We start from the raw sequence: 20,607 nt of genomic DNA on the forward strand, positions 1-20,607 counted from the left end.
AACCCAAGTATAATTTAAACCAGGCAGCTGATTTCCACAGCAAAAAGTAAAAGTGCCAGTGTGGACATCTGTTTATATATTAACTATTGCTGCGTTTACATGACAGTGGCAAAGTTGATTAACTGTGACAGAGACCATGTAGCCCATACTGTATAAAATACTAGCTGGCCCTTTCCAGATAAGTATGCCAACATCTACATTAGAGAATATAAAAAGATCAGTAATACATGAACAGTTAGTACTCAAACGTTCAACCATATTCTATAGAATGCCTCTACTATGTGTCCAAATGCTAAGGACACAATGAAAAACAAGAAAAGGTCCCTGTCTTCATTGAGTTTACATCCCAGTTGGGAGTGGCAGGAGACTAGAGAGAAAATACACAAAAAGATTTCAGATGATGAAAGCTGGTATACAGAGAAAAACAAATATATTTTAGAGAGGGATTGGGTGGGTGAACCCTTCTAAATAAAGAGGGAAGAGTCTCTGAAAAGGTAACATTTTAGCTGAAACGTAAGGGAAGGACAAAAGCATTCCAGGGACAGGAAGCAGCCTGATCAAAGAGCCTCAGGTGGGGACGAACCTGACACCTTCACAAATCTGAAAGGTCACTATGAGCTTTGAAGGCTGGGAGAAATGAGCACAAGAGCAGAGTGCAGTGACACAAAGCACTGGCACTAAAGTTAGACCTAGACCGGAGTCTGTGCTCTGCTGCTTAATAGCTTTATGTTTGGAAACATTACCGAACCCCTCTAGGCTCACTTCCTCATTAATAACACAGGACTGGGGCACTTGGGTGACTCAGCCAGTTAAGCATCGAACTTCAGCTCAGGTCATGATCTCACTGCCTGGGAGTTTGAGCTCCGTATCGGGCCCTGTGCCGATAGCTCAGAGCCTGGAGCGTGCTTCAGATTCTGTGTCTCCCTCTCTCTCTGCCCCTCCCCTACTCAAGCTCTGTCTGTCTCTCTCTCTCTCTCTCTCAAAAATAAATAAACATTAAAAAATTATTTCTTTAAAAAAACATAACACAAGACTAACATGGTTTTACAATGAAATGTGAACATATGTAGAATGATACCTGGCAGGTACTTAGGCAAAACAGAGATGGGCACTGTTGTTTGATTTCTAAGTTAGACAAACAACTGCTAGCAGGAATAGGAGATTCACCATGTGGTAAATAACTTATGGTCACCCAGTTCTGCACAGGGACTACTTTTTTTCTAGGAAGTGACTAACAGTTCTAAATAAGGTTGTCAAAATGAATTTTTTGTTCTTTGGATCTTGGTAAACCCCATGATAACCAATTTTTCACTAGATGGTGGTAACACAACTTAATGATCTCTCTCTGGTCAAAACATACCATTTAAATTTAGTTTGACAGGGGCGCCTGGGTGGCTCAGTCGGTTAAGCTTCCAACTTCGGCTCAGGTCATGAGCTCATGGTTCATGGGATCAAGCCCTGCTCTGTGCTGATAGCTCAGAGCCTGGAGCCTGCTTTGAATTCTGTGTCTCCCTCTCTCTCTCCCCCTCCCCCACTCAAGCGCTCGCTCTCACTCGTGCGCTCTCAAAAATAATAAACATTAAATACAAAATTTTAAATAAATAACAATATATTTAGTTTAACAGATTTCTGTCCCAGAGGTAGTCTTGGTACCCAAAGGAAATTGACTTCTGCTAATACTAAAGTAGGAGGGCCACCTGCTTATGGATTCCTAAACAGTACTCATAAATGTTCTCTTCCTCCTTCTAGATGTGGACAATCACACTCTCACCTCAGCCCCTGGATCTGGACCTTTCAGTGATCTCAAGGAAGGAAGGAAGGAAGGAAGGAAGGAAGGAAGGAAGGAAGAGAGGGAGGGAGGGAGGGAGGAAGGAAAGGAGGGAGGGAGGGAGGAAGGAAAGGAGGGAGGGAGGGAGGAAGGAAAGGAGGGAGGGAGGGAGGGAGGGAGGAAAGAAGGACTGGGGATATTTAGCTAGGTGACATGTAAGGCAGAATATGGACCAGTTAAAACAATAAACAACTCTGTGAAGAGGAATTCCCAGTTGATGAATCAGTTACCCTTGACACATGGTTCAGGTTATATCTAATGCAGAAAGCCAGATGATTAAGTGATACGTGGAAAAGCCTGTTGGTTCCTAGATGAGAGGCCAGGACAACAATTTAAAATTCCACAGACTCTAGCTCTCCAGCTGCGATGAGCAGCATCTTCAGCCATAACACCCCTGCTGTGTTAAAAAAAAAAAAGAGCTCTTATACCCAGCACTGAAAGTTTTAGATCCAATTGAAACTTCTATCCAGTTCTTAAAACTGGCTTCGATTTGACTACTTTGATAAAGTCCATTAAAAAACTCTCATAGTAGCTCCCATTTTTAAAAGGACAATTGTCTACGCTCATAAAACTACAGATTGATTCCTTTTTAGGATGTATAATTAAAAAAACAGAAACTATCAGGGCTCCTGGATGGCCCAGTGGGTTGAGCATCCAAGCCTTGATTTCGGCTCAAGTTATGGTCCCAGGGTCATGGGGTCAAGGTAAGCGTGGGCTTGTGCTAAGCATGGAGCCTGCTTAATATTCTTGTGCGCTCTCTCTCCCTCCCTTCCTCTCCCAAGCTCTCTAAAATAAAGGTAAAATAAAATAAAATGGGTAATTAAAAAAAAAAAAGAAACTATAATTCTATTTAACAAACTGTCCCAGTAAAGAGTATCCAGTCTTAACAATCATTTACTCTGTCACATTACAGAAAACATTAAAAGTCTATGTATAGCTAGTTTTGTTTTCTTGGCCTTTGATTCAGTGGACAAGTACCAGTTGTGGAATAGACAAGCTTATAGAAAATGGAAATTATTAATAGTTATTAATATTCTACTAAGAATGTTAAAAGACAATTAAGATAGAAATGTTCTGACAGCATTTGTTTCATTTATTTTGTTGACCTAACACCAACTTTACATAAACTGTCATCAAGATAATTTTCTATTTCTACTTCTGACATCAAAATTTGGACCTGATGTTCAATGATAGGCTTTAAGCCAGAAAAGGAGGATATAGTGAAATGAAGTAAAAAAAAAACAAAAAACAAAAAACAAAACAAAACAAAACCTCACTACCTACTAGCTGCCATCAAGAATCTCTGTAATTTATTTGAAATACAGAATTCACTTAGTGAAAAGATAAAGAAACTGAAGTTTCATTTTCCACATAAGGAGACCTCAAAAACCCCTTTCAGGTGTAAAATTCCCTAAAGTCAAAAATTCAGTATAAATTTATAAATATATAAATTATATAAATCCTGAAAACACTAGGTTCTCCCTTAATTTTTACAAGTGAACAGAGAAACTGAGATCCATATACAATTCTCAAAAACAAAGATGTTTACAACCACCTCTACTTTTTTTAAGTGGAACAAGTGACTACGTTCCTCTCTCCCACCCTCCAGCACATCCAAGGACCATGATGTCCTCATAAAAATGTACTCTGTATAATTTGTAAATACTACTATGAATGGATGATAGGATTCTCATTTTATACTATTTAGCCAACTAGAAGAAATACTTTAGGAAACGGAAGTATTTAAGAGTCAACAGACTTAAAAAAAAAAAAAAAAGGCAATAGACTTTTGCTCTAAAGATGCAAAAATCAGTAAAGAGTAGAAAAAAAGGATCACAGGAATTTAAATTTCCTAATATGGCAGCAAACCAAACTAACAGTGGTGCTAGGGTGACCACGGTCACTATCTGCGCTGGAAAGCATAGCAACTGGAAGCAACATCTCTCAGGAAAGGAAGAATCATTAGAGGATATGAATCAATAAGAGAGACAACAACACAGAAGTGTACAGATTGTTTGGTTTTTACCTAGATCTGCCACAGTTCCTCCTTTAACAGGTGTATTTTCACTATCTTTCTTTGGGTTCACTAGAAAGAAAAAAAAGAGTCATGATTTAGGGGGAAAGTTCTACTTTTTTAAAAGAAGAAAAAATAAAAGATGATTAAAAAGTACATGAATCTCATTGCAAACCACCACCATCCAGTGTTCACCTTCATGAAAAACCGTAAATCTGATGAAAAAAATACTAACACTTAATATAAGACTGCCATTTTGCAATTAATTACCCAAGCATCAATTTTTTCATGATAAAAGTACACAATACACAAATATAGAGAGCAAAACCTGAAAAGAACCTTTCAATCCCTTCCCCCAAAGTATTTTTTATTACATTTTCTGTGTGTTTGTGGATTCCCATTTTTGTGCCATTCATTTAGGTAAATAAACTCAGGGAGAACTGATAACTATTATATATCTCTGTAAACTTCAAAACCTATATGAGGGGTTTAGGGGCTCCCGAGTGGCTTGGTCAATTAAACATCTGACTTTTGGTTTCAGCTCAGGTCACGATCTCACAGTCATAGGATCAAGCCCTAGGTCCCACTCCATGCTGAGCGTGGAGCCTGTTTGAGCTTCTCTCCCTCACTCTTTGACCCTTCCTGTTCATATTTTCTTTCTCTCAAGGTAAATAAATAAACCTAAAAAAACCCACAAAACCTGTATGAGGGGTTTAAATCTTACAGCTCTGTTATCCATACTGTGCTTCTTCCTTAGCATTCTACCCATGTCATTCAACTGTGTGCCTATATGACCATTCCATGTTAAGTGTTTTTAGTTACATTTATAGTCAAATTATATACAACTATTTCATTTAAATGAAATGAAATGAATCCACTGTGTCCATGGATGGGTCATACATAAGGTAACCAGCCCTATATTGATGGCAACTGTTGTTTATTTTCAATTTTTCACTATAACATAATCCACATCCTCTTACATTCATCTTTTTTTTAATTTTTATTTTATTTTATTTTTTTTGAGAGAGAGACAGAGTGTGAGCGGGGGAGGAGCAGAGAGAGAGAGAGAGGGAGACACAAAATCTGAAGCAGGCTCCAGGCTCCGAGCTGTCAGCACAGAGATCAATGCGGGACTTGAACTCACAAGCTGTGAGATCATGACCTGAGCCAAAGTGAGACGCCCAACTGAGCCACCCAGGTGCCCCATCTTACATTCATCTCTAAGCGTGCCTATAATTACTTAAAATGGGCTCTGAAATTAAAACTGGTACTGCACATACACATTAAAATTGAACAAATAAATTGTGTTAAGTGGCTTCATTAATTTATACTTCTACCAATAGCAGCTGAAAATACCCACTTTCTCAAAACATTAGTACTCTGTGAATCATCTATTTTCTAAGTCTGGAAAAACTAATAGATGAAAAGTGTTACTTTAATAATTTATATATCCTTGATTAAGAGAAGTTGAACATCTTTCCACACATTTAATGGCCCTGAAATTTGATAAAATTACCAGTACATAAATACTTTGCCCTTAAATACAAATCAAAAACACATTGAGATACCACCTCACACCGGTGAGAGTGGCTAACATTAACAACTCAGGCAACAAGAGATGTAGGCTAGGATGTGGAGAAAGAGGAATCCTTTTGCACTGCTGGTGGGAATGCAAACTGGTGCAGCCACTCTGGAAAACAGTGTAGAAGTTCCTCAAAAAGTTAAAAATAGAACTACCCTACAACACAGCAATTGTACTATTAGGTATTTATCCAAAGGATACGGGTGTTGATTGAAAGGGGTACATGCACCCCAATGTTTTTTGCCAGTGCTATTGACAACAGCCAAAGTATGGAAAGAGACAAAATGTCCATCGACTGATAAATGAACAAGATGTGGTGTAGGGGCGCCTGGGTGGATCAGTTAGTTAAGCGTCTGACTTCAGCTCAGATCTGATCTCATCATTCTTGAGTTCAAGCCCTGTGTCGGGCTTTGTGCTGAGAGCTCAGAGCCTGAAGCCCACTTCAGATTCTGTGTCCCCCTCTCTCTCTGACCATCCCCCACTTGCATTCTATGTCTCTTTCTCAAAATAAACATTTAAAAAATTTAAAAAAAGACATCACACACACACACAGAGGAATATTACTAGGAGATCAAAAAGAACGAAATCTTATCATTTGCAACAACATGGATAGAACTAGAGTATACTAAGCTAAGCAGAATAAGCCAGAGAAAAATATATGATTTTACCCATATATAGAATTTAAGAAACAAAACAGATGAACCTAGGGGGAAGGAAGCAAAAATAAGACAAAAACAGAGAGGTAGACTCTTAAATACAAAGAAAAAACAGGGCTGCTGGCAGGGTGTTGGGTGGGGGTATGGCCTAAATTGGTGATGGGCATTAAAGAGGGCACTTGTTAGGATGAGCACTGGGTATTATATGTCAGTGATAAATCTCTAAATTCTATTCCTGAAATCATTAACACTATATGTTAACTAACTTGGGATTTAAATTTTAAAAATAAATAAATAATAAAGTAGGTCTTCCAGTGGGGAGGGGAGGAATACATATTTAGGGTTCGAATTCTTTGTTAAATGACTAATGAATATTTCATCTAAGGCTAACACTTGCATTAAGTACATCAATATTTGGAAGTTTACTTAAATAATTTTGTTTTTAAATTTGGGACTTGAATCCACCTGAAGCTTAAATTCTTATTTATTTTTTTTTAACGTTTATTTATTTTTGAGACAGAGAGAGACAGAGCATGAACGGGGGAGGGTCAGAGAGAGGGAGACACAGAATCTGAAACGGGCTCCAGGCTCTGCGCTGTTAGCACAGAGCCCGACGCAGGGCTCGAACTCACGGACTGCGAGATCGTGACCTAAGCCGAAGTCGGCCGCTTAACTGACTGAGCCACCCAGGCGCCCCTTAAATTCTTATTTATGACACAAAAAAGAATACAAAATTTTTCCAGATGTATTTATGCAACTGTTTGGTCTTTTCCCACAAACTGGCACTGCGAAAGTAACAGTAAATTAAATTTATAAACAAATATGGATCTACAGTTGAACCAACCATTCTACTCCACTAAGGGATTCAGCCATTCCTGTGTCGAAATCATATTCTATTCATTATTACAGGTTTATAGTTTAGACAGTTATCTATTAAAACTACCACCACCTTCTTAGTTTTTTTTATTTAAAATAAATATTTCGGGGGTGCCTGGCTGGCTTAGTCCAAAGAACATGCAACTCTTGATCTTGGGGTTGTGAGTTTGAGCTCCACGTTGGCTGCAGAGATTACTTAAATAAATAAACTTAAAAAAATAAAATAACGAAGGGTGCCTGGGTAGCTTAGTCAGTTATGCGCCCAACTTTGGCTCAGGTCATGATCTCACAGGTTTGAGGGTTAAAGCCCCGCATCAGGCTCTGTGCTGACAGATTGAGCCTGGAGCCTAAAGCCTGCTTCAGACTGTCTCCTTCTCTCTCTCTCTCTCTCTCTCACCCTTCCCTTGTTCAAAAAATCATAATGGCAGACTTATGCCCAACCACATCAACAATTCTGTTACATTTTAGTGGGCTTCATATTCTAATTAAAAACAGAAAATGTGGGGACATTTGGGTGGCTCAGTCAGTTAATCGACCAACTCTTGATTTCGGCCCAGGTCACGATCTCACGGTTCCTGGAATGGAGCCCCACGATGGGCTCTGAGGTGACAGTAAAGAGCATGCTCGGGATTCTCTCTCCCTCTCCCTCTCTCTCTGCCCCTCCCCCACTCGCTCTTTAGGCATGCATGCACACGCTCTCAAAATAAATAAATTTGAAAAAAAATGTGGTGAGAACAGACTTTCTAAAAAATAATAAACAGATTTTAAAAATGTGTTTTTTTAGGAGAATAAAAACAAGACAACAATATCCTGTTTAAAAGTGATATACTTTACATAATCAAAGTGAAACTAACAGGATGCAAGAGAGATGTAAGTCAGAAATCTAAAGTGTAAGAACAGGGGCACCTGGGTGACTCAAGCATATGACTCTTGATTTCGGCTTAGGTCATGATCTCACCATTAGATCAAGGCCCACATAGGGCGCCGCGCTGACAGTGTAAAGCCTGCTTGGGTTTCTCTCTCTCCCTTCTCTCTGCCCCTCCCCCATGCGCACACAGGAGAAGGACAGAGAGAAATAACTAAACCTTAAAATAAATATTTATTAATAAATAATGAATTTTAAATAAATAAACTTTAAAAACTAAAGTGTAATAACAAAGCTGTGTAATTTACAGAACTGCTATATTGGAGCTGAGTACATGAGGACTAATACAAAAAATGTAGAAGTAAAGAACAGTGTGGTTTGACGAGCTTTATTATTACCAGAGAACCTGGCCTTCAAGACAAGCACTACAATGGCACCTAGAGACACACAACACAAGAGTCAGTTCATCAGGAGGACATGATGGTACTAAATGTATATGCCCTTAAGTAACAGAGCTTCAAAGTATATGAAAATACATAAGAGAAAAAAAATTCACAGGAATCAGAGACAAAAACAGACAAACCCACAAATACAGTTAACTAACATCCTACTCCCAATAACTGATTTAAATAGATTAAAATGTACATGGATAAGTGCTCCACCTTCTCATATGTATATTCATTCTACCAGGATTTAAGAACAATTAATTTTTTTTTTTTTTTCAACGTTTTTAATTTTTATTTTTGGGACAGAGAGAGACAGAGCATGAATGGGGGAGGGGCAGAGAGAGAGGGAGACACAGAATCGGAAACAGGCTCCAGGCTCCGAGCCATCAGCCCAGAGCCTGACGCGGGGCTCGAACTCACGGACCGCGAGATCGTGACCTGGCTGAAGTCGGACGCTTAACCGACTGCGCCACCCAGGCGCCCCAATTTTATTTTTTTTTTTAATGTTTTTATTTATGTTTGAGACAGAGAGAAACAGAGCATGAGCAGGGGAGGGGCAGAGAGAGAGGGAGACACAGAATCCGAAACAGGCTCCAGGCTCTGAGCTGTCAGCACAGAGCCCGACGCGGGGCTCGAACTCACAGACTGTGAGATCACGACCTGAGCTGAGGTCGGACGCTTAACTGACTGAGCCGCCCAGGTGCCCCAAGAACCATTAATTTTAAAGTATTGCTAAATTTAGAGAACTTTTTAGTCACAGTGTTTTTCTCAATAAGCAGCAAAAGTACACCAAAAGATTGTGAACCAGGTAATTTCATAAACATTTTGACCTTGAAAGTCGGTAACCAGGGACACAGAGCAAGAAATGATTCATTCCAAAGCACTGCTAAGAATGATTAAATCACACTAATACTCTCATAGTCTAGACAGAAGAATACAAACCATTTTTTGGAAGTACCACTTCCTCTATGTTGGGTACTGGTGTTGGGTCTTCCATGTCCTTGGTAAGATCTTCTTGCTCATCTTCCTCTTTCTGACTTCTGCGCTTCCCATAAAGACTAGCTTGGCTAAAACACACAAGGTATGTAAACATGTAAATAAGAATGACTATAGCTACTCATAGCAGACAATTTCAAAGGCTTTACCTCATTGTTATAATCTATGCTCAGAATTGCTTTAAAAGACAAATAGAAATTAAAAAAAAAAAAAAAAATTAGGTACATTCCCAAATTACATCTAACCAGCCAAAAGGAAAATAAAGGTTATTGGGCATAAGAAATGAGTACAGAAATCCTATGATACAAATTGCAGACAGCATCCTAAAGGGTTTTAAATTAGTGTAATAAAAGAACATCTGCTAAGGATATACGACACATACTTTATCTCACATCATAAACAATCACTTACATAAGAAATTTTCTCAAAGATACGTATAACCATATTTTCCTAGCTTTGTATCATCCAAATATCAGGAAATGCAAAGTAAAATCACCTAGGATGGTACTATTTTTTTGTAAAAATTGCTATTGCTCTTTCTTTAGTTTATTTCAAAACTAACATATTCCAGAAAGCAGATTAGGGTTCAAACAAGAATGGAATAATTCCTTACCTTGAGGAATTACACAGGATACAAGACAGAAATTATCATCAACCTCCAATAACACGATGTGTACCAACACAGAGAAATAAAAATATATTTTTTATAATAAATAAATAATTAAATATTCCAAGAAAATAAGAGTTAATCAGGATTGAAGGGACAATTAAGCTAACTTGGAACTCTAACAATTCACCAAAAAGTAGGCAATATTTCAGGATGATGAATGAAGGCATAAAGGTATTAAGAAATAAGCTGTTCTGGGGAGGAATAAGCAGGAACCCTGAGCACACTGGCAAGTGAGAAGCAGTGGAGAAAGAAGTGATGGGAACACTCAGTGGGCCAGCACGAGTCCTCACACTGCTGAGAGAGTGAGCAAAGTTCTCTTCTAAGAAGGAAAAGATACTGGAATAGATTAGAATCAGGTATATAGGCAAAAATATTTTTAAAAATTTTAATAAAAACTCCATGACAATTGTTTAAAAGTGTATGAACCTAAAGGTGGCAGGGAGATAAAATATGTTTAAAAAAAAAAAAAAAAAAGGAAGAAAAGAAGCAGGGAAGATCAATAAACAAACATTAGGAAAATAAATGTCAGTGTTTTTTTGCTAAAGGAACTTACAATGAAACTCAAATGCCTGCTCATGAGGGGACAGATGTATTCAGTTGAAGGACATACACACATCTATCTGGAGACTCAATCTGGTGGGCTTTACACTCAGAGGGGAGGATCACTGTGAGCCTCCTAGACACCACGTCTTGGTTTGGTGACCACTGGTGTCCTGGCACTGCACCTCAGCCCTTAAGTGGGAAGAAGGGTACATCGATTTCAGGCCCAGGAACACCTGGCAAAGTTGTGTGGCTTTCTCCACAGGGCTATCAGGGAGCTCTGAATTCTCTGCACATCAACCATAAGGTTCAGATTAGAGATTTAAGAAATAAGGTTACTCTCATAATAGCTAAAGAAAAATCTATTTTTGTGAGTTTTTTATATCATAGTATATTTGACAAAATGACAAAACTTAGACCTTTTTCACATCCCTAGAAGATTCCAGGCATAGTTAACAATGGTTCCGATAACCCTACCCTTCAAGAAATAACATGATTCAAGGCATGTTCTGGGCATAAAGAAACGCTAATTTAGCCACAGAGTCAGTAAGAGGAAGCTAGTGGAAAGAAGATACAAAATACATCTTTACAGTCCAGTCAACAGCCAAAAATTTAACCAATTTATAGTCACATGAAAGCATAAATTTTGCAAGCTGTCATTTTCTAAGACTAAAATTATTTTGAGCCAGACAAGCCTGAAATTAAGTATCTACTTAATATATAAATGTTAAGTATTATCTGCCATTTATTAAGTATCTATTTCAGGCCAGAACCTGCACAGGGGCTTTAAAGTCTCACTTAATCCCCAAAACAACTTATTCAACAGAAACCAAAATCCCCACTCAAGCAAGATTTACTAAGTACAAATGTGATGCCCTGAACAAGGCACTACGTTGAACATGAAATGGACATAGGTTCATTTCCTCTAGGAGTCATTCTGATCACAAATAGGACAGGTGGTAAAATGAGAGACACTAATTTCTTGGTGAAATTAATGAATATATTATTTCTTAAATTCCTTACCAGCCACATTGCTCAATATACAATTAGATACAGAAAAAAGACTGTATTCAAGGTGCCAACATCAGATGGCCATCTTACAAAGGAGATGAAGAAAAGGAGAAGGAAGAGAGAGGGGAAGAAGAAAAGGAAAGAAAGACAAAGAGCCAAACAATCTACCCTCAGACCTTGATGGTGATAGAATTTAGTTGAAAGGATACAGGAACAGGAAGCTGAGCGTCCAGCTTTGAATCCTGACTCTAAGCAAAAATCTCTATGTGACCTTGGAAAAGTCACCTCTCTACCCTGAACCTCAATCCCTGCTTCCTAAGATAAAGATGTTTATGATACTTCAAAGATCCCTTTCAGTTTTAAGATTCTGTACATGGTTTCCACTCTCACTAAGCTGTGAACCAAACCTACAATCCAGAAGCCCAAGGTTTATCGCCTTCCCACAGCTAGCCCAGAGAGAGAAAAATGGGTTCTCTCTGAATTTGATCATGGAATTGGAGTGGCTATATTTTAAATACAAATTAGATATCATAGCATGTTTTCTGTGGAATATAAAGTTAAATAAGTGTGTGTGTGTGTGTGTATGACGCACTATTATCCAGCCATAAAAAAAAAAAAGGAAATTCTGTTACTTGGGACACCAGGAATGGACCTTGAGGTCATTTTGCTAAGTTAAATAACTATGAGAAAAATAAATACCATATGATCTCTCTTATATGTGGAATCTAGGAAAAAAAATCATAGAGGGAACACACTGGTGTTGCCAAAGGCAAGGGGTGTGGAGCATGGGTGAAGCTGGTGAAAAGGTATAAACTTCCAGTTATAAAATAAATAAATCCTGGGGGTGTAATATACAGTATAGTGGCTGCAGTTAACACTATATTGTGTATCTGGAAGTTGCTAAAAGAGTAAATCTTAAAAGTTCTCATCACAAGAAAAAATTCTAACTATGTGTGGTGTTGGATGTTAATTAGACTATGATTATGTCACTGTACAGATCTCCTTGAACACAAGGTGCCTTAGCATAAATACAACATAAGATGGCCATCAGATAACATCTGACAAGATGAGCTGCCAAAGTCAGCCAACTTCCAGTATAAATGTAAGTCAGCCACCTTCCCTTGAGCAAAACTTCCAGTATAAATGTAAAAATGTGGAACATCCTTTAGAGTTTGTTTTAATGCCTTCTGAGTCACGCTGCAGTTCTTACCCTTTCTTTCCACTTTTCTTCCGGGATTCTGTGGGTGTTGGAGGTGGAGGGGAAGGCGAATGTTTCCTCTTTCGAGCATTAGCTGATGCTTTCCTATCTCTTCTCTCTGGACTTCTGACTGGCTAGGAAGAAGTAAATGGAAATGAATATCAGCCAGCTTTTCGGACTCCTCCATTTCAACAAACCTTTGCCCAAGGTGGGTTTTCACCTAGCTCAGAGCAATTGAAAGGAACATCATTAAGTGTCTTGGACCACCCATAGTCAAGACTTTTTCTGACCCTCCAGGTGATGCAGCACCAATGGAAATATCAAAACCATCCCCCAAGTATTCAAACTATGCTACAAAACAGACATGCCCAAATCCTGCACAACTAAAATATGTTCCTGTTCACATTATTTCCAGATGGGAAAAGCACTTTCAACAACTACTGAAGAATATGAAACATATGCTATTAGATTAATAATATACAAAGACTGGTGAATAATCTTGTACAAATGTATCTGAAACTGCTCCTGACACATCAGTAAAAGGAATATGAGAAAATTTTATGACATAAAAGATGTTAAATAAGATTGCAATTTATGATTTAAAAGTCAATCTACAGAAGTACAAATATCTCTATTTGCAGCTGGCATGATCTTATACATAGATAAGCCTAAGGAATCTAGAAAACACTTTCAGAGCTAAAGAGTTCAGCAGGTGCAGGATACACATATCAATATACAAAAGTCACCCTGTAGATGATAACTATGGATTTCATAAAACAGACAATAAAGAGTTAACACCTAAGATGACCCAAAGTACTATATTTGAGGTGCAAAAAATAAAAATAAAAAAACCAGAGATTAAAACATCAATTAAACATTCATTATCTCTGGTACCATCATACTCCTTACAACTATCTGCTTCCTTTCAGAAGCTCTGTAGCATCAAATGGAAATCTGAGTCATTGTACAGAGCTATATAAGAAGCTTTAGAAAAAATCTAAACTGCACACACTGTACAGTAAGTCTGAAGCTAAACATTAAAAAAATCTTTTTTTAATGTTTATTTATTTTTGAGAGAGAGGGAGAGACAGAGCACAGCAGGGGAGGGTCAGAGAAAGGGAGACACAGAATCGGAAGCAGGCTCCAGGCTCTGAGCTGTCAGCACAGAGCCCGACACGGGGCTCGAACTCACGAACTATGAGATCATGACCTGAGCTGAAGTCAGACATTTAAATGACTGAGCCACCCAGTTTTTTAAAATTTATTTATTTAGAGAGGAGACAGAAAGAGAATACCAAGCAGGCTCCACACTGTCAGCACAGCCCAATGCAGGACTCAAGCTCACAAAGTGTGACATCATGACCTGAGCCAAAACCAAGAGCCAGACGCTTAACCGAATGAGCCACCCAGACACTCCTGAAGTTAAATTTTTAAAAAGAGCTATTAACGTTTTCTTGTTTTTTTTAATTTTACATAGAGAAAGACAGCATAAGTGGGGGAAGGGGGCAAAGGGAGAGAGAATCTTAAGCAACCTCCGTGCTCAGTGCAGAGTCTGACACAGGGCTCAAACCTACGACCCTGGGATCATGACCTGAGCCAAAATCAAGAGTCAGATGCTCAATCACAAGAGCCACCCAGGCACCCCTTAACATTTAAGTAGGCTGGCTCCACGTCCAACATGGGTCTTGAACTCGTGACCTTAAGATCAAGAGCTGTTTGCTCTATCAACGTAGTCAGCCTGGTGCCCGCCCCTAAAAATACAGATTAAATCAATTTTCGGGCACCTGGATGGCTCAGATGGTTGAGCATCCAACTTCAGCACAGGTCATGATCTCACTGTCCGTGAGTTTGAGCCCCGCGTCGGGCTCTGTGCTGACAGCTCAGAGCCTGGAGCCTGCTTCAGATTCTGTGTCTCCATCTCTCTCTGCTCCTTCCCCGCTCATGCTCTGTCTCTGTCTCTCAAAAATGAATAAATGTTTAAAAAAAATTCTTTTTAAATCGATTTTTACAGAATCTCCCTAAAAATAAGTGAATAAATTAATAAACCATCTATATCTGAACAGAAATGGCTATAGGCAGACCTGTTTAATAATGTGATGTAGAAATGAGACTATTCCTAGTGACAAAAAAGACTTGGTTGGAAATACAGTAAAGGAAAACAAATATGTAAGCATATGGGGGGAGGGGGGCACTAAATAAAAAAAATAAGATTTAAGTCAAATTCCAAAGCAAATAAGGACAAATTAAAAATCAAAGGCTATGAAAACGTCCCAGTTTCTTTTAAGTAGGCTTCATGCCCACTGCAGAGCCCAACGTGGGTCTTCAATTCACAACTGTGAGATCCAGACCTGATCTGAGATCAAGTGTCAGACACTTAAATGACTCAGCCACCCAGGCACCTCGAAAAAGACCCACTTTTAAAAAATTTTTCTTAAAAATAAAAAAATACACACAGCATGACAAAGAGTTTTAGTAAGAAAGTGTCAGCTGAAAAGAGATATGAAAAAACTGTACATTCTAAGTGAACAGTTAAAAGTATTTCTGTCTCAACAATTTTTCAAAGAAGTAAAATACAAAACAAAAAGCAAAAACTTTACGCGTCCCCAGTAAAAGGGAATGAGAATCTTACCAAAGCGGGTCATCAGCCAACAGATCAACACATCCAAACCTTCTTCTCAGAACCCCCTCCCTCTCGTGACGCATCTACCTCCCAAGTTGTGGCTTCTCAAGAATCATGGATAAATATTAGGTGGTTGGGCTTCTTAACACTTTAAAGAGTAATAAATCTCACATCCTCCCACCTTTGAGACCTTGAAGGCCTATACTTTGTACTACCTACTGTGTATGTATATGGCAACAAAGCTATTCAAAACTACTAAGACAAAACCAATTTTCCCTTGAAAAATCAACACCTAAATTAAATTATCCCGTGATAATATTTGGTTCACAAAATTAAAACTCAGATCTAGAAAGGAAAATCAATCAACTACACTAGGGGTGCCTGGCTGCCTCAGTTGGTAGAGCATGCGACTCCTGATCTTGGGGTTACATTTGAGCCCTGTGCTGGGTGTAGAGATTACACAGAAAAATCAGCTGGAATGCTGCCACACTGCATGCGTCACTTTAAATCTCAATGACCCTTTGAGACTTCCTTGCCCCTTTTGTGGGAATGCCGGCTCCTGAGATGGCTGTATGACCATTTGGTAACTTTTATATAATATACCTGATACACCTTGGGCTGTATGTGAGAGTTTATTAGTGAAAATCTGACAACAATGAGGCCCAGAGAAGAAACAGCTAGAGGAGAAAAACAGTACCAAACCAAATACCTCTTCATTCTTTGTTGAAATTCGCTGACGAAAACTCACAGGCTTCCTGTTCTCATCCACCTCATAATCCTCCTCATTCATCCATTCATTGAAAACATCAGTATCCAAAATCCATCTTGCATGAACCTAAAACCACAATGAAGCATGTGTATCTATATAAATAATAAATCACTACAGTTTCTATAAAGCATTCAAAACAAAAGAAGCTGACTTCTTATTCTCAAAGCCTCAACTGCATAGAACAGTTTAAAAACATGAGACCATTAAAGACCTGTGAATGGCAACTTAACCATTTCTAATTTTTATTTCATGTTACTGAGTATAGTAAGAAAGCATCATTGGTTTTGCATAGACTGAGATTTTTTTTTAATTTTTTTAATGTTTATTTACTTTTGAGAGAGAGAGAGAGAGAGAGACAGACAGACAGACAGAGGGGGAGGGACAAAGACAGACTGGGACACAGAATCAGAAGCAGGCTCCAGGCTCTGAGCTGTCAGCAGAGCCGGACACGGGGCTCAAACTCACGAGCCATGAGATCATGACCTGAGCCGAAGTTGGATGCTTAACTGACTGAGCCCCCCAGGTGCCCCTAGACTAAAGTTTTGATAACTAAGACCCTTATATTTGATAATCACGTCATTGTTATTTCAGCTTTATTCAGTTATAACTGAAAAATAAAATTGTAAGATATTCAAGGTGTACATTATGGTGATTTGATATGCATACACACTGAGAAAGGATCCTCCCATCTATTAACACATCCATCACCTTACATACTTATCTTCCTTGTGTGTGAGAACATTTTAAGTTCTATTCTCTTAGCAAATTCCAATTATACAATAGTGTTATCAACTATAGTCACCATGTTTTACCTTAGAACTTAGAACTTCCATATAAAACTTCCACAGAACTTAGAACTTCCATATAAAAGCACTATCATGCAGTATTTACTGTTCTCCGTTTGGCTTATTTCACTAATCATGTCATCTTTATCTTGATGAAAGCCACTGATAAAAATTCAACAGCAATAGGCCAAAGCTAGCCATTGCTCTAGGCATGAAGGATGTCTTTATGTTTATGCATTCAACAAAATTCTAAGGAATGACGAAAGAAATCATTTACAGGGCGTCAAGTACACAGGTGCTTTCTGGAAACCTTTCAGGAATAGCCAAGGTAGGGGAGCGGGTGGAGAAGTGAAAATCAGATTCAGGATTCTTACAAGCCCTTTACATGGCAACTTCTCTTGTTTTGTTAATGTTTTTGAGTAAGAATTAATAAAATGATGGGTTTTCTGAATGTTATATACATACAGATATTTAAACCACAGACCTAGCTTATAACAGGAATTATCAATACAATTTCTCATAGGGAGTACACTGGAAATTGGGACTAGACAATTCTTCCCTGTGTAGACAAATGCAAAATAATTTCAGCATGAAAATAATTAAATTAAATAAGTTACTGACCACTGAAAAACGAGAACTCCATAAATCCATACTGGTAACAAATAAATAAGGGGAGAGGAAGGGCTCTTGCTTATAGAACTCTGAAAGCCAACTGGTAAATGTGGAGGAAGGGCTGGAATAGAAAATTATCACTGTGCAATCATCAAAGAAAAGATTGGCTCAGGCAAGAATTTCAAGTTGATGCTAAATCTGGGTGACGAATGGAGAATTTTGATGGCAAGCAGGGTATCTGTATGGTCTAAAAGAATCTCTTACAGACTGCTTATAAATTGCAAGTGAAAAAAAAAAAAAAAAAAGAAAGGAACTATACAGTGGATCCATCACAGCACACCTTAACTGGGTGATCAGTGTCACCACCCAGGAACAGATGGACAAGGCATGCCTCCCAGTATGACGTCCTGAGAAGGACACAACATCACTTATGCAATATTCTGGCTGGAATACAGAACCTGATTTAACCATTAAAAAAGATCACAAATGCCAAATGAGAAATATTCTTTTCAAATTCAAAAATGTCTTAGGAGGCAAGGAAATACCAGGATAATGTTTCAGGTTAAAGGGAACGAAAGAGACAGGATATTTTACTGTAACAGCTGATATTAAACAGTATTCTGTAACAGAAAAAAAATGCTACAAAAAACTTTTTTGGGTCAAGTGACAAAACTGGAATACAGACAGTAATGTATTGTGGCAACATTAAATTTTACTGAATTTGACAACCGCAACGTGCTCATGTAGGAGAATCTCGTATTCTTAGGAAACACAAACATGTCTTAAAGGCCTGTGATATATGCATCTTTATCTCAAAAGGTTATGAATAAAAAATAAAAACACACAGAGAAGAAGTGATAGGTCAGAATGGGAGTAAAATGTAAAAAATAGGCAAATCTGGATAAGGGGTGTACAGGTATGCCACCTACTATTCTTACTCTTGCTATTGAAGTTTGAAAATATTTCCAAATAAAACGGTTTCAAAAAAAGACTAAATTGTTAATCCCAGCTTCCTCATACAAAATCTGAAGCTTTAAGTCTTTCTGAACGTCACACAACTCAAACTAGGTTGAATCAGGTGTAACATCTAATATTTTTAAGTGTTCAGTATACCACATAAAACAGCCAATAAAAACTATGTATAATTACCATTTCTCATGGAAAGTGAGATCTCCCTGCAAAAATAACTGATTCCAGGACTGGGATATAGAACTGCAAAAAGAGGCTGGAAATTCTTTTTGTCCCAGAAATAGGAAATATGCAAAAATGAATCGAATACCAAAAAGTCACAGGAAGCAGCTTAAAGGAGTTCCCACTGGCCAAATTCTGGACCATTCATCAGAGTGAAGAATGGCAATAATGTCACTGCTCCACGACTGCATACTGAGACTATAGATACATGTAGAGGGAGAAAAGAAAGCTCATTACCATGTAAAATGTCAGTAACAAGCATAGAATGGACAGAGTGAGAAAACCACTAGTAATAACTAATTCAATCAGGCAGGAATTACTTACGAGTGAGCAAACTTAGGGATACAAATTTGATGAAGAAAAGGATATTTACATAATGTCAAAGTATTTCTGCATATTTTTAATTTCAAGAAGAAAAATGGTAATGTTACAGTGGGAAAACCAGGCAGATAATACCTTAACAATCAGCCATAATGGGAAAAATCAAAACACAGCCCCCTGATATGACACACTGAGACCAGAACCACTGAAGTAGTTTTGCAGCCAAAAATGCATAGCCTGAATATAATAATGAGAAAATATCCATATAAATTCAGATTCAAACATTCTAAAAACACACACACACACACAAATCTAGCTTATACATTTCAAAACTGCTAGTGTCATGGAAGAAAACGGCTGAAACTTCAACATTAAAGTAGACTAAAAAGATCTAACAACTACATGCAGTGTGTGATCCTGAACTGGATCCTGGATCAGGGAAGAGACTCAGTATAAAGCTTACTCTATCGGGGTGCCTGGGTGGCTCAGTTGGTTAAGCGTCCGACTTCAGCTCAGGTCATGATCTAACAGTCTGTGAGTTCGAGCCCTGTATCAGGCTCTGGGCTGACAGCTCGGAGCCTGGAGCCTGTTTTGGATTCTGTGTCTCCCTCTTTCTCTGCCCCTCCCCTGCTCATGCTCAGTCTCAAAAATAAATAAAAACATTAAAATAAATTTTTAAAAAAATTTAAAAAAAAATTTACTCTATCAATGGGACATTTGGCGCAAACAAAATATAGGCTCTATATCAGGTATTAATATTGCTTCAAAAATTAAATATCCTAGGGGGCGCCTGGGTGGCTCAGTCGGTTAAGTGGCCGACTTCGGCTCAGGTCATGATTTCGTGGTCCGTGAGTTCGAGCCCCACATCGGGATCTGTGCTGACAGCTCAGAGCCTGGAGCCTGTTTCGGATTCTGTGTCTCCCTCTCTCTGACCCTCCCCCGTTCATGCTCTGTCTCTCTCTGTCTCAAAAATAAATAAACGTTAAAAATAAATAAATATTTATTATTAAAACAGGCGAATCTGGAAGAAGAGCATAAAGCAGCATTTTGTTTTGTATTATTCTTGCAACTTTCAGAATTACTTCCATGTTAAAAGCCAAAAACTGGGGCGCCTGGGTAGTTCAGCTGGTTAAGCATCCAGCTTCAGCTCAGGTCATGATCTTACAGTTCATGAGTTTGAGCCCATGTGCATGGGGCTCTCTGCTGTCAGTGCAAGCCAACTTCAGATCTTCTGTCTCCCTCTCTCTCTCCTCTGCCTCTCTCTCTCTCAAAAATAAACATTCTTTAAAAAAGCAAGAAAGTAAGAGTTAATGCGTGGATTATTACTATTACAATGACTAGAATAGAAATGACTATTATAATAAGAGCCATGAACACAGTTTCCAGCCTTCCTAAATGACACGACCAATGTTCAACCGTACTCCTCACGCGCCTCTCTCAATTGTCTCAAACCACAAGGTAATTGGATTCTGGGGTCTCCTCAAACACCACTGTCTCATAGCCATGGATATCTTAATAGGATGACAAGAAAGAAAGATCCTCATTCTGTATTTCCTTGAAACATAGTTATGGAAAAGAGCTGAGAAATGCTATTAAGTTACACAAGAATGTTTTTAAAAAGGGATCT

General features: G+C 38.4%; 1 protein-coding gene across 1 annotated transcript in view; it reads right to left on the reverse strand.

The window, feature by feature from the left end:
• Nucleotides 1-20,607, reverse strand: part of SMARCC1 (SWI/SNF related, matrix associated, actin dependent regulator of chromatin subfamily c member 1) — a 173,598-nt gene that overhangs the window by 103,403 nt on the left and 49,588 nt on the right. The window contains exons 10-13 of the mRNA XM_049639431.1: nucleotides 16,012-16,137; nucleotides 12,695-12,816; nucleotides 9,210-9,334; nucleotides 3,855-3,914 (exon numbers count right to left, since the gene is read on the reverse strand). Of these exons, the coding sequence (XP_049495388.1) occupies nucleotides 3,855-3,914; nucleotides 9,210-9,334; nucleotides 12,695-12,816; nucleotides 16,012-16,137 (433 nt within the window). The remainder of the gene's footprint in view (nucleotides 1-3,854; nucleotides 3,915-9,209; nucleotides 9,335-12,694; nucleotides 12,817-16,011; nucleotides 16,138-20,607) is intronic.

This window comes from Panthera uncia, chromosome A2, assembly GCF_023721935.1.
Source record: "Panthera uncia isolate 11264 chromosome A2, Puncia_PCG_1.0, whole genome shotgun sequence".
NCBI classification, from domain to species: Eukaryota; Metazoa; Chordata; class Mammalia; order Carnivora; family Felidae; genus Panthera; species Panthera uncia.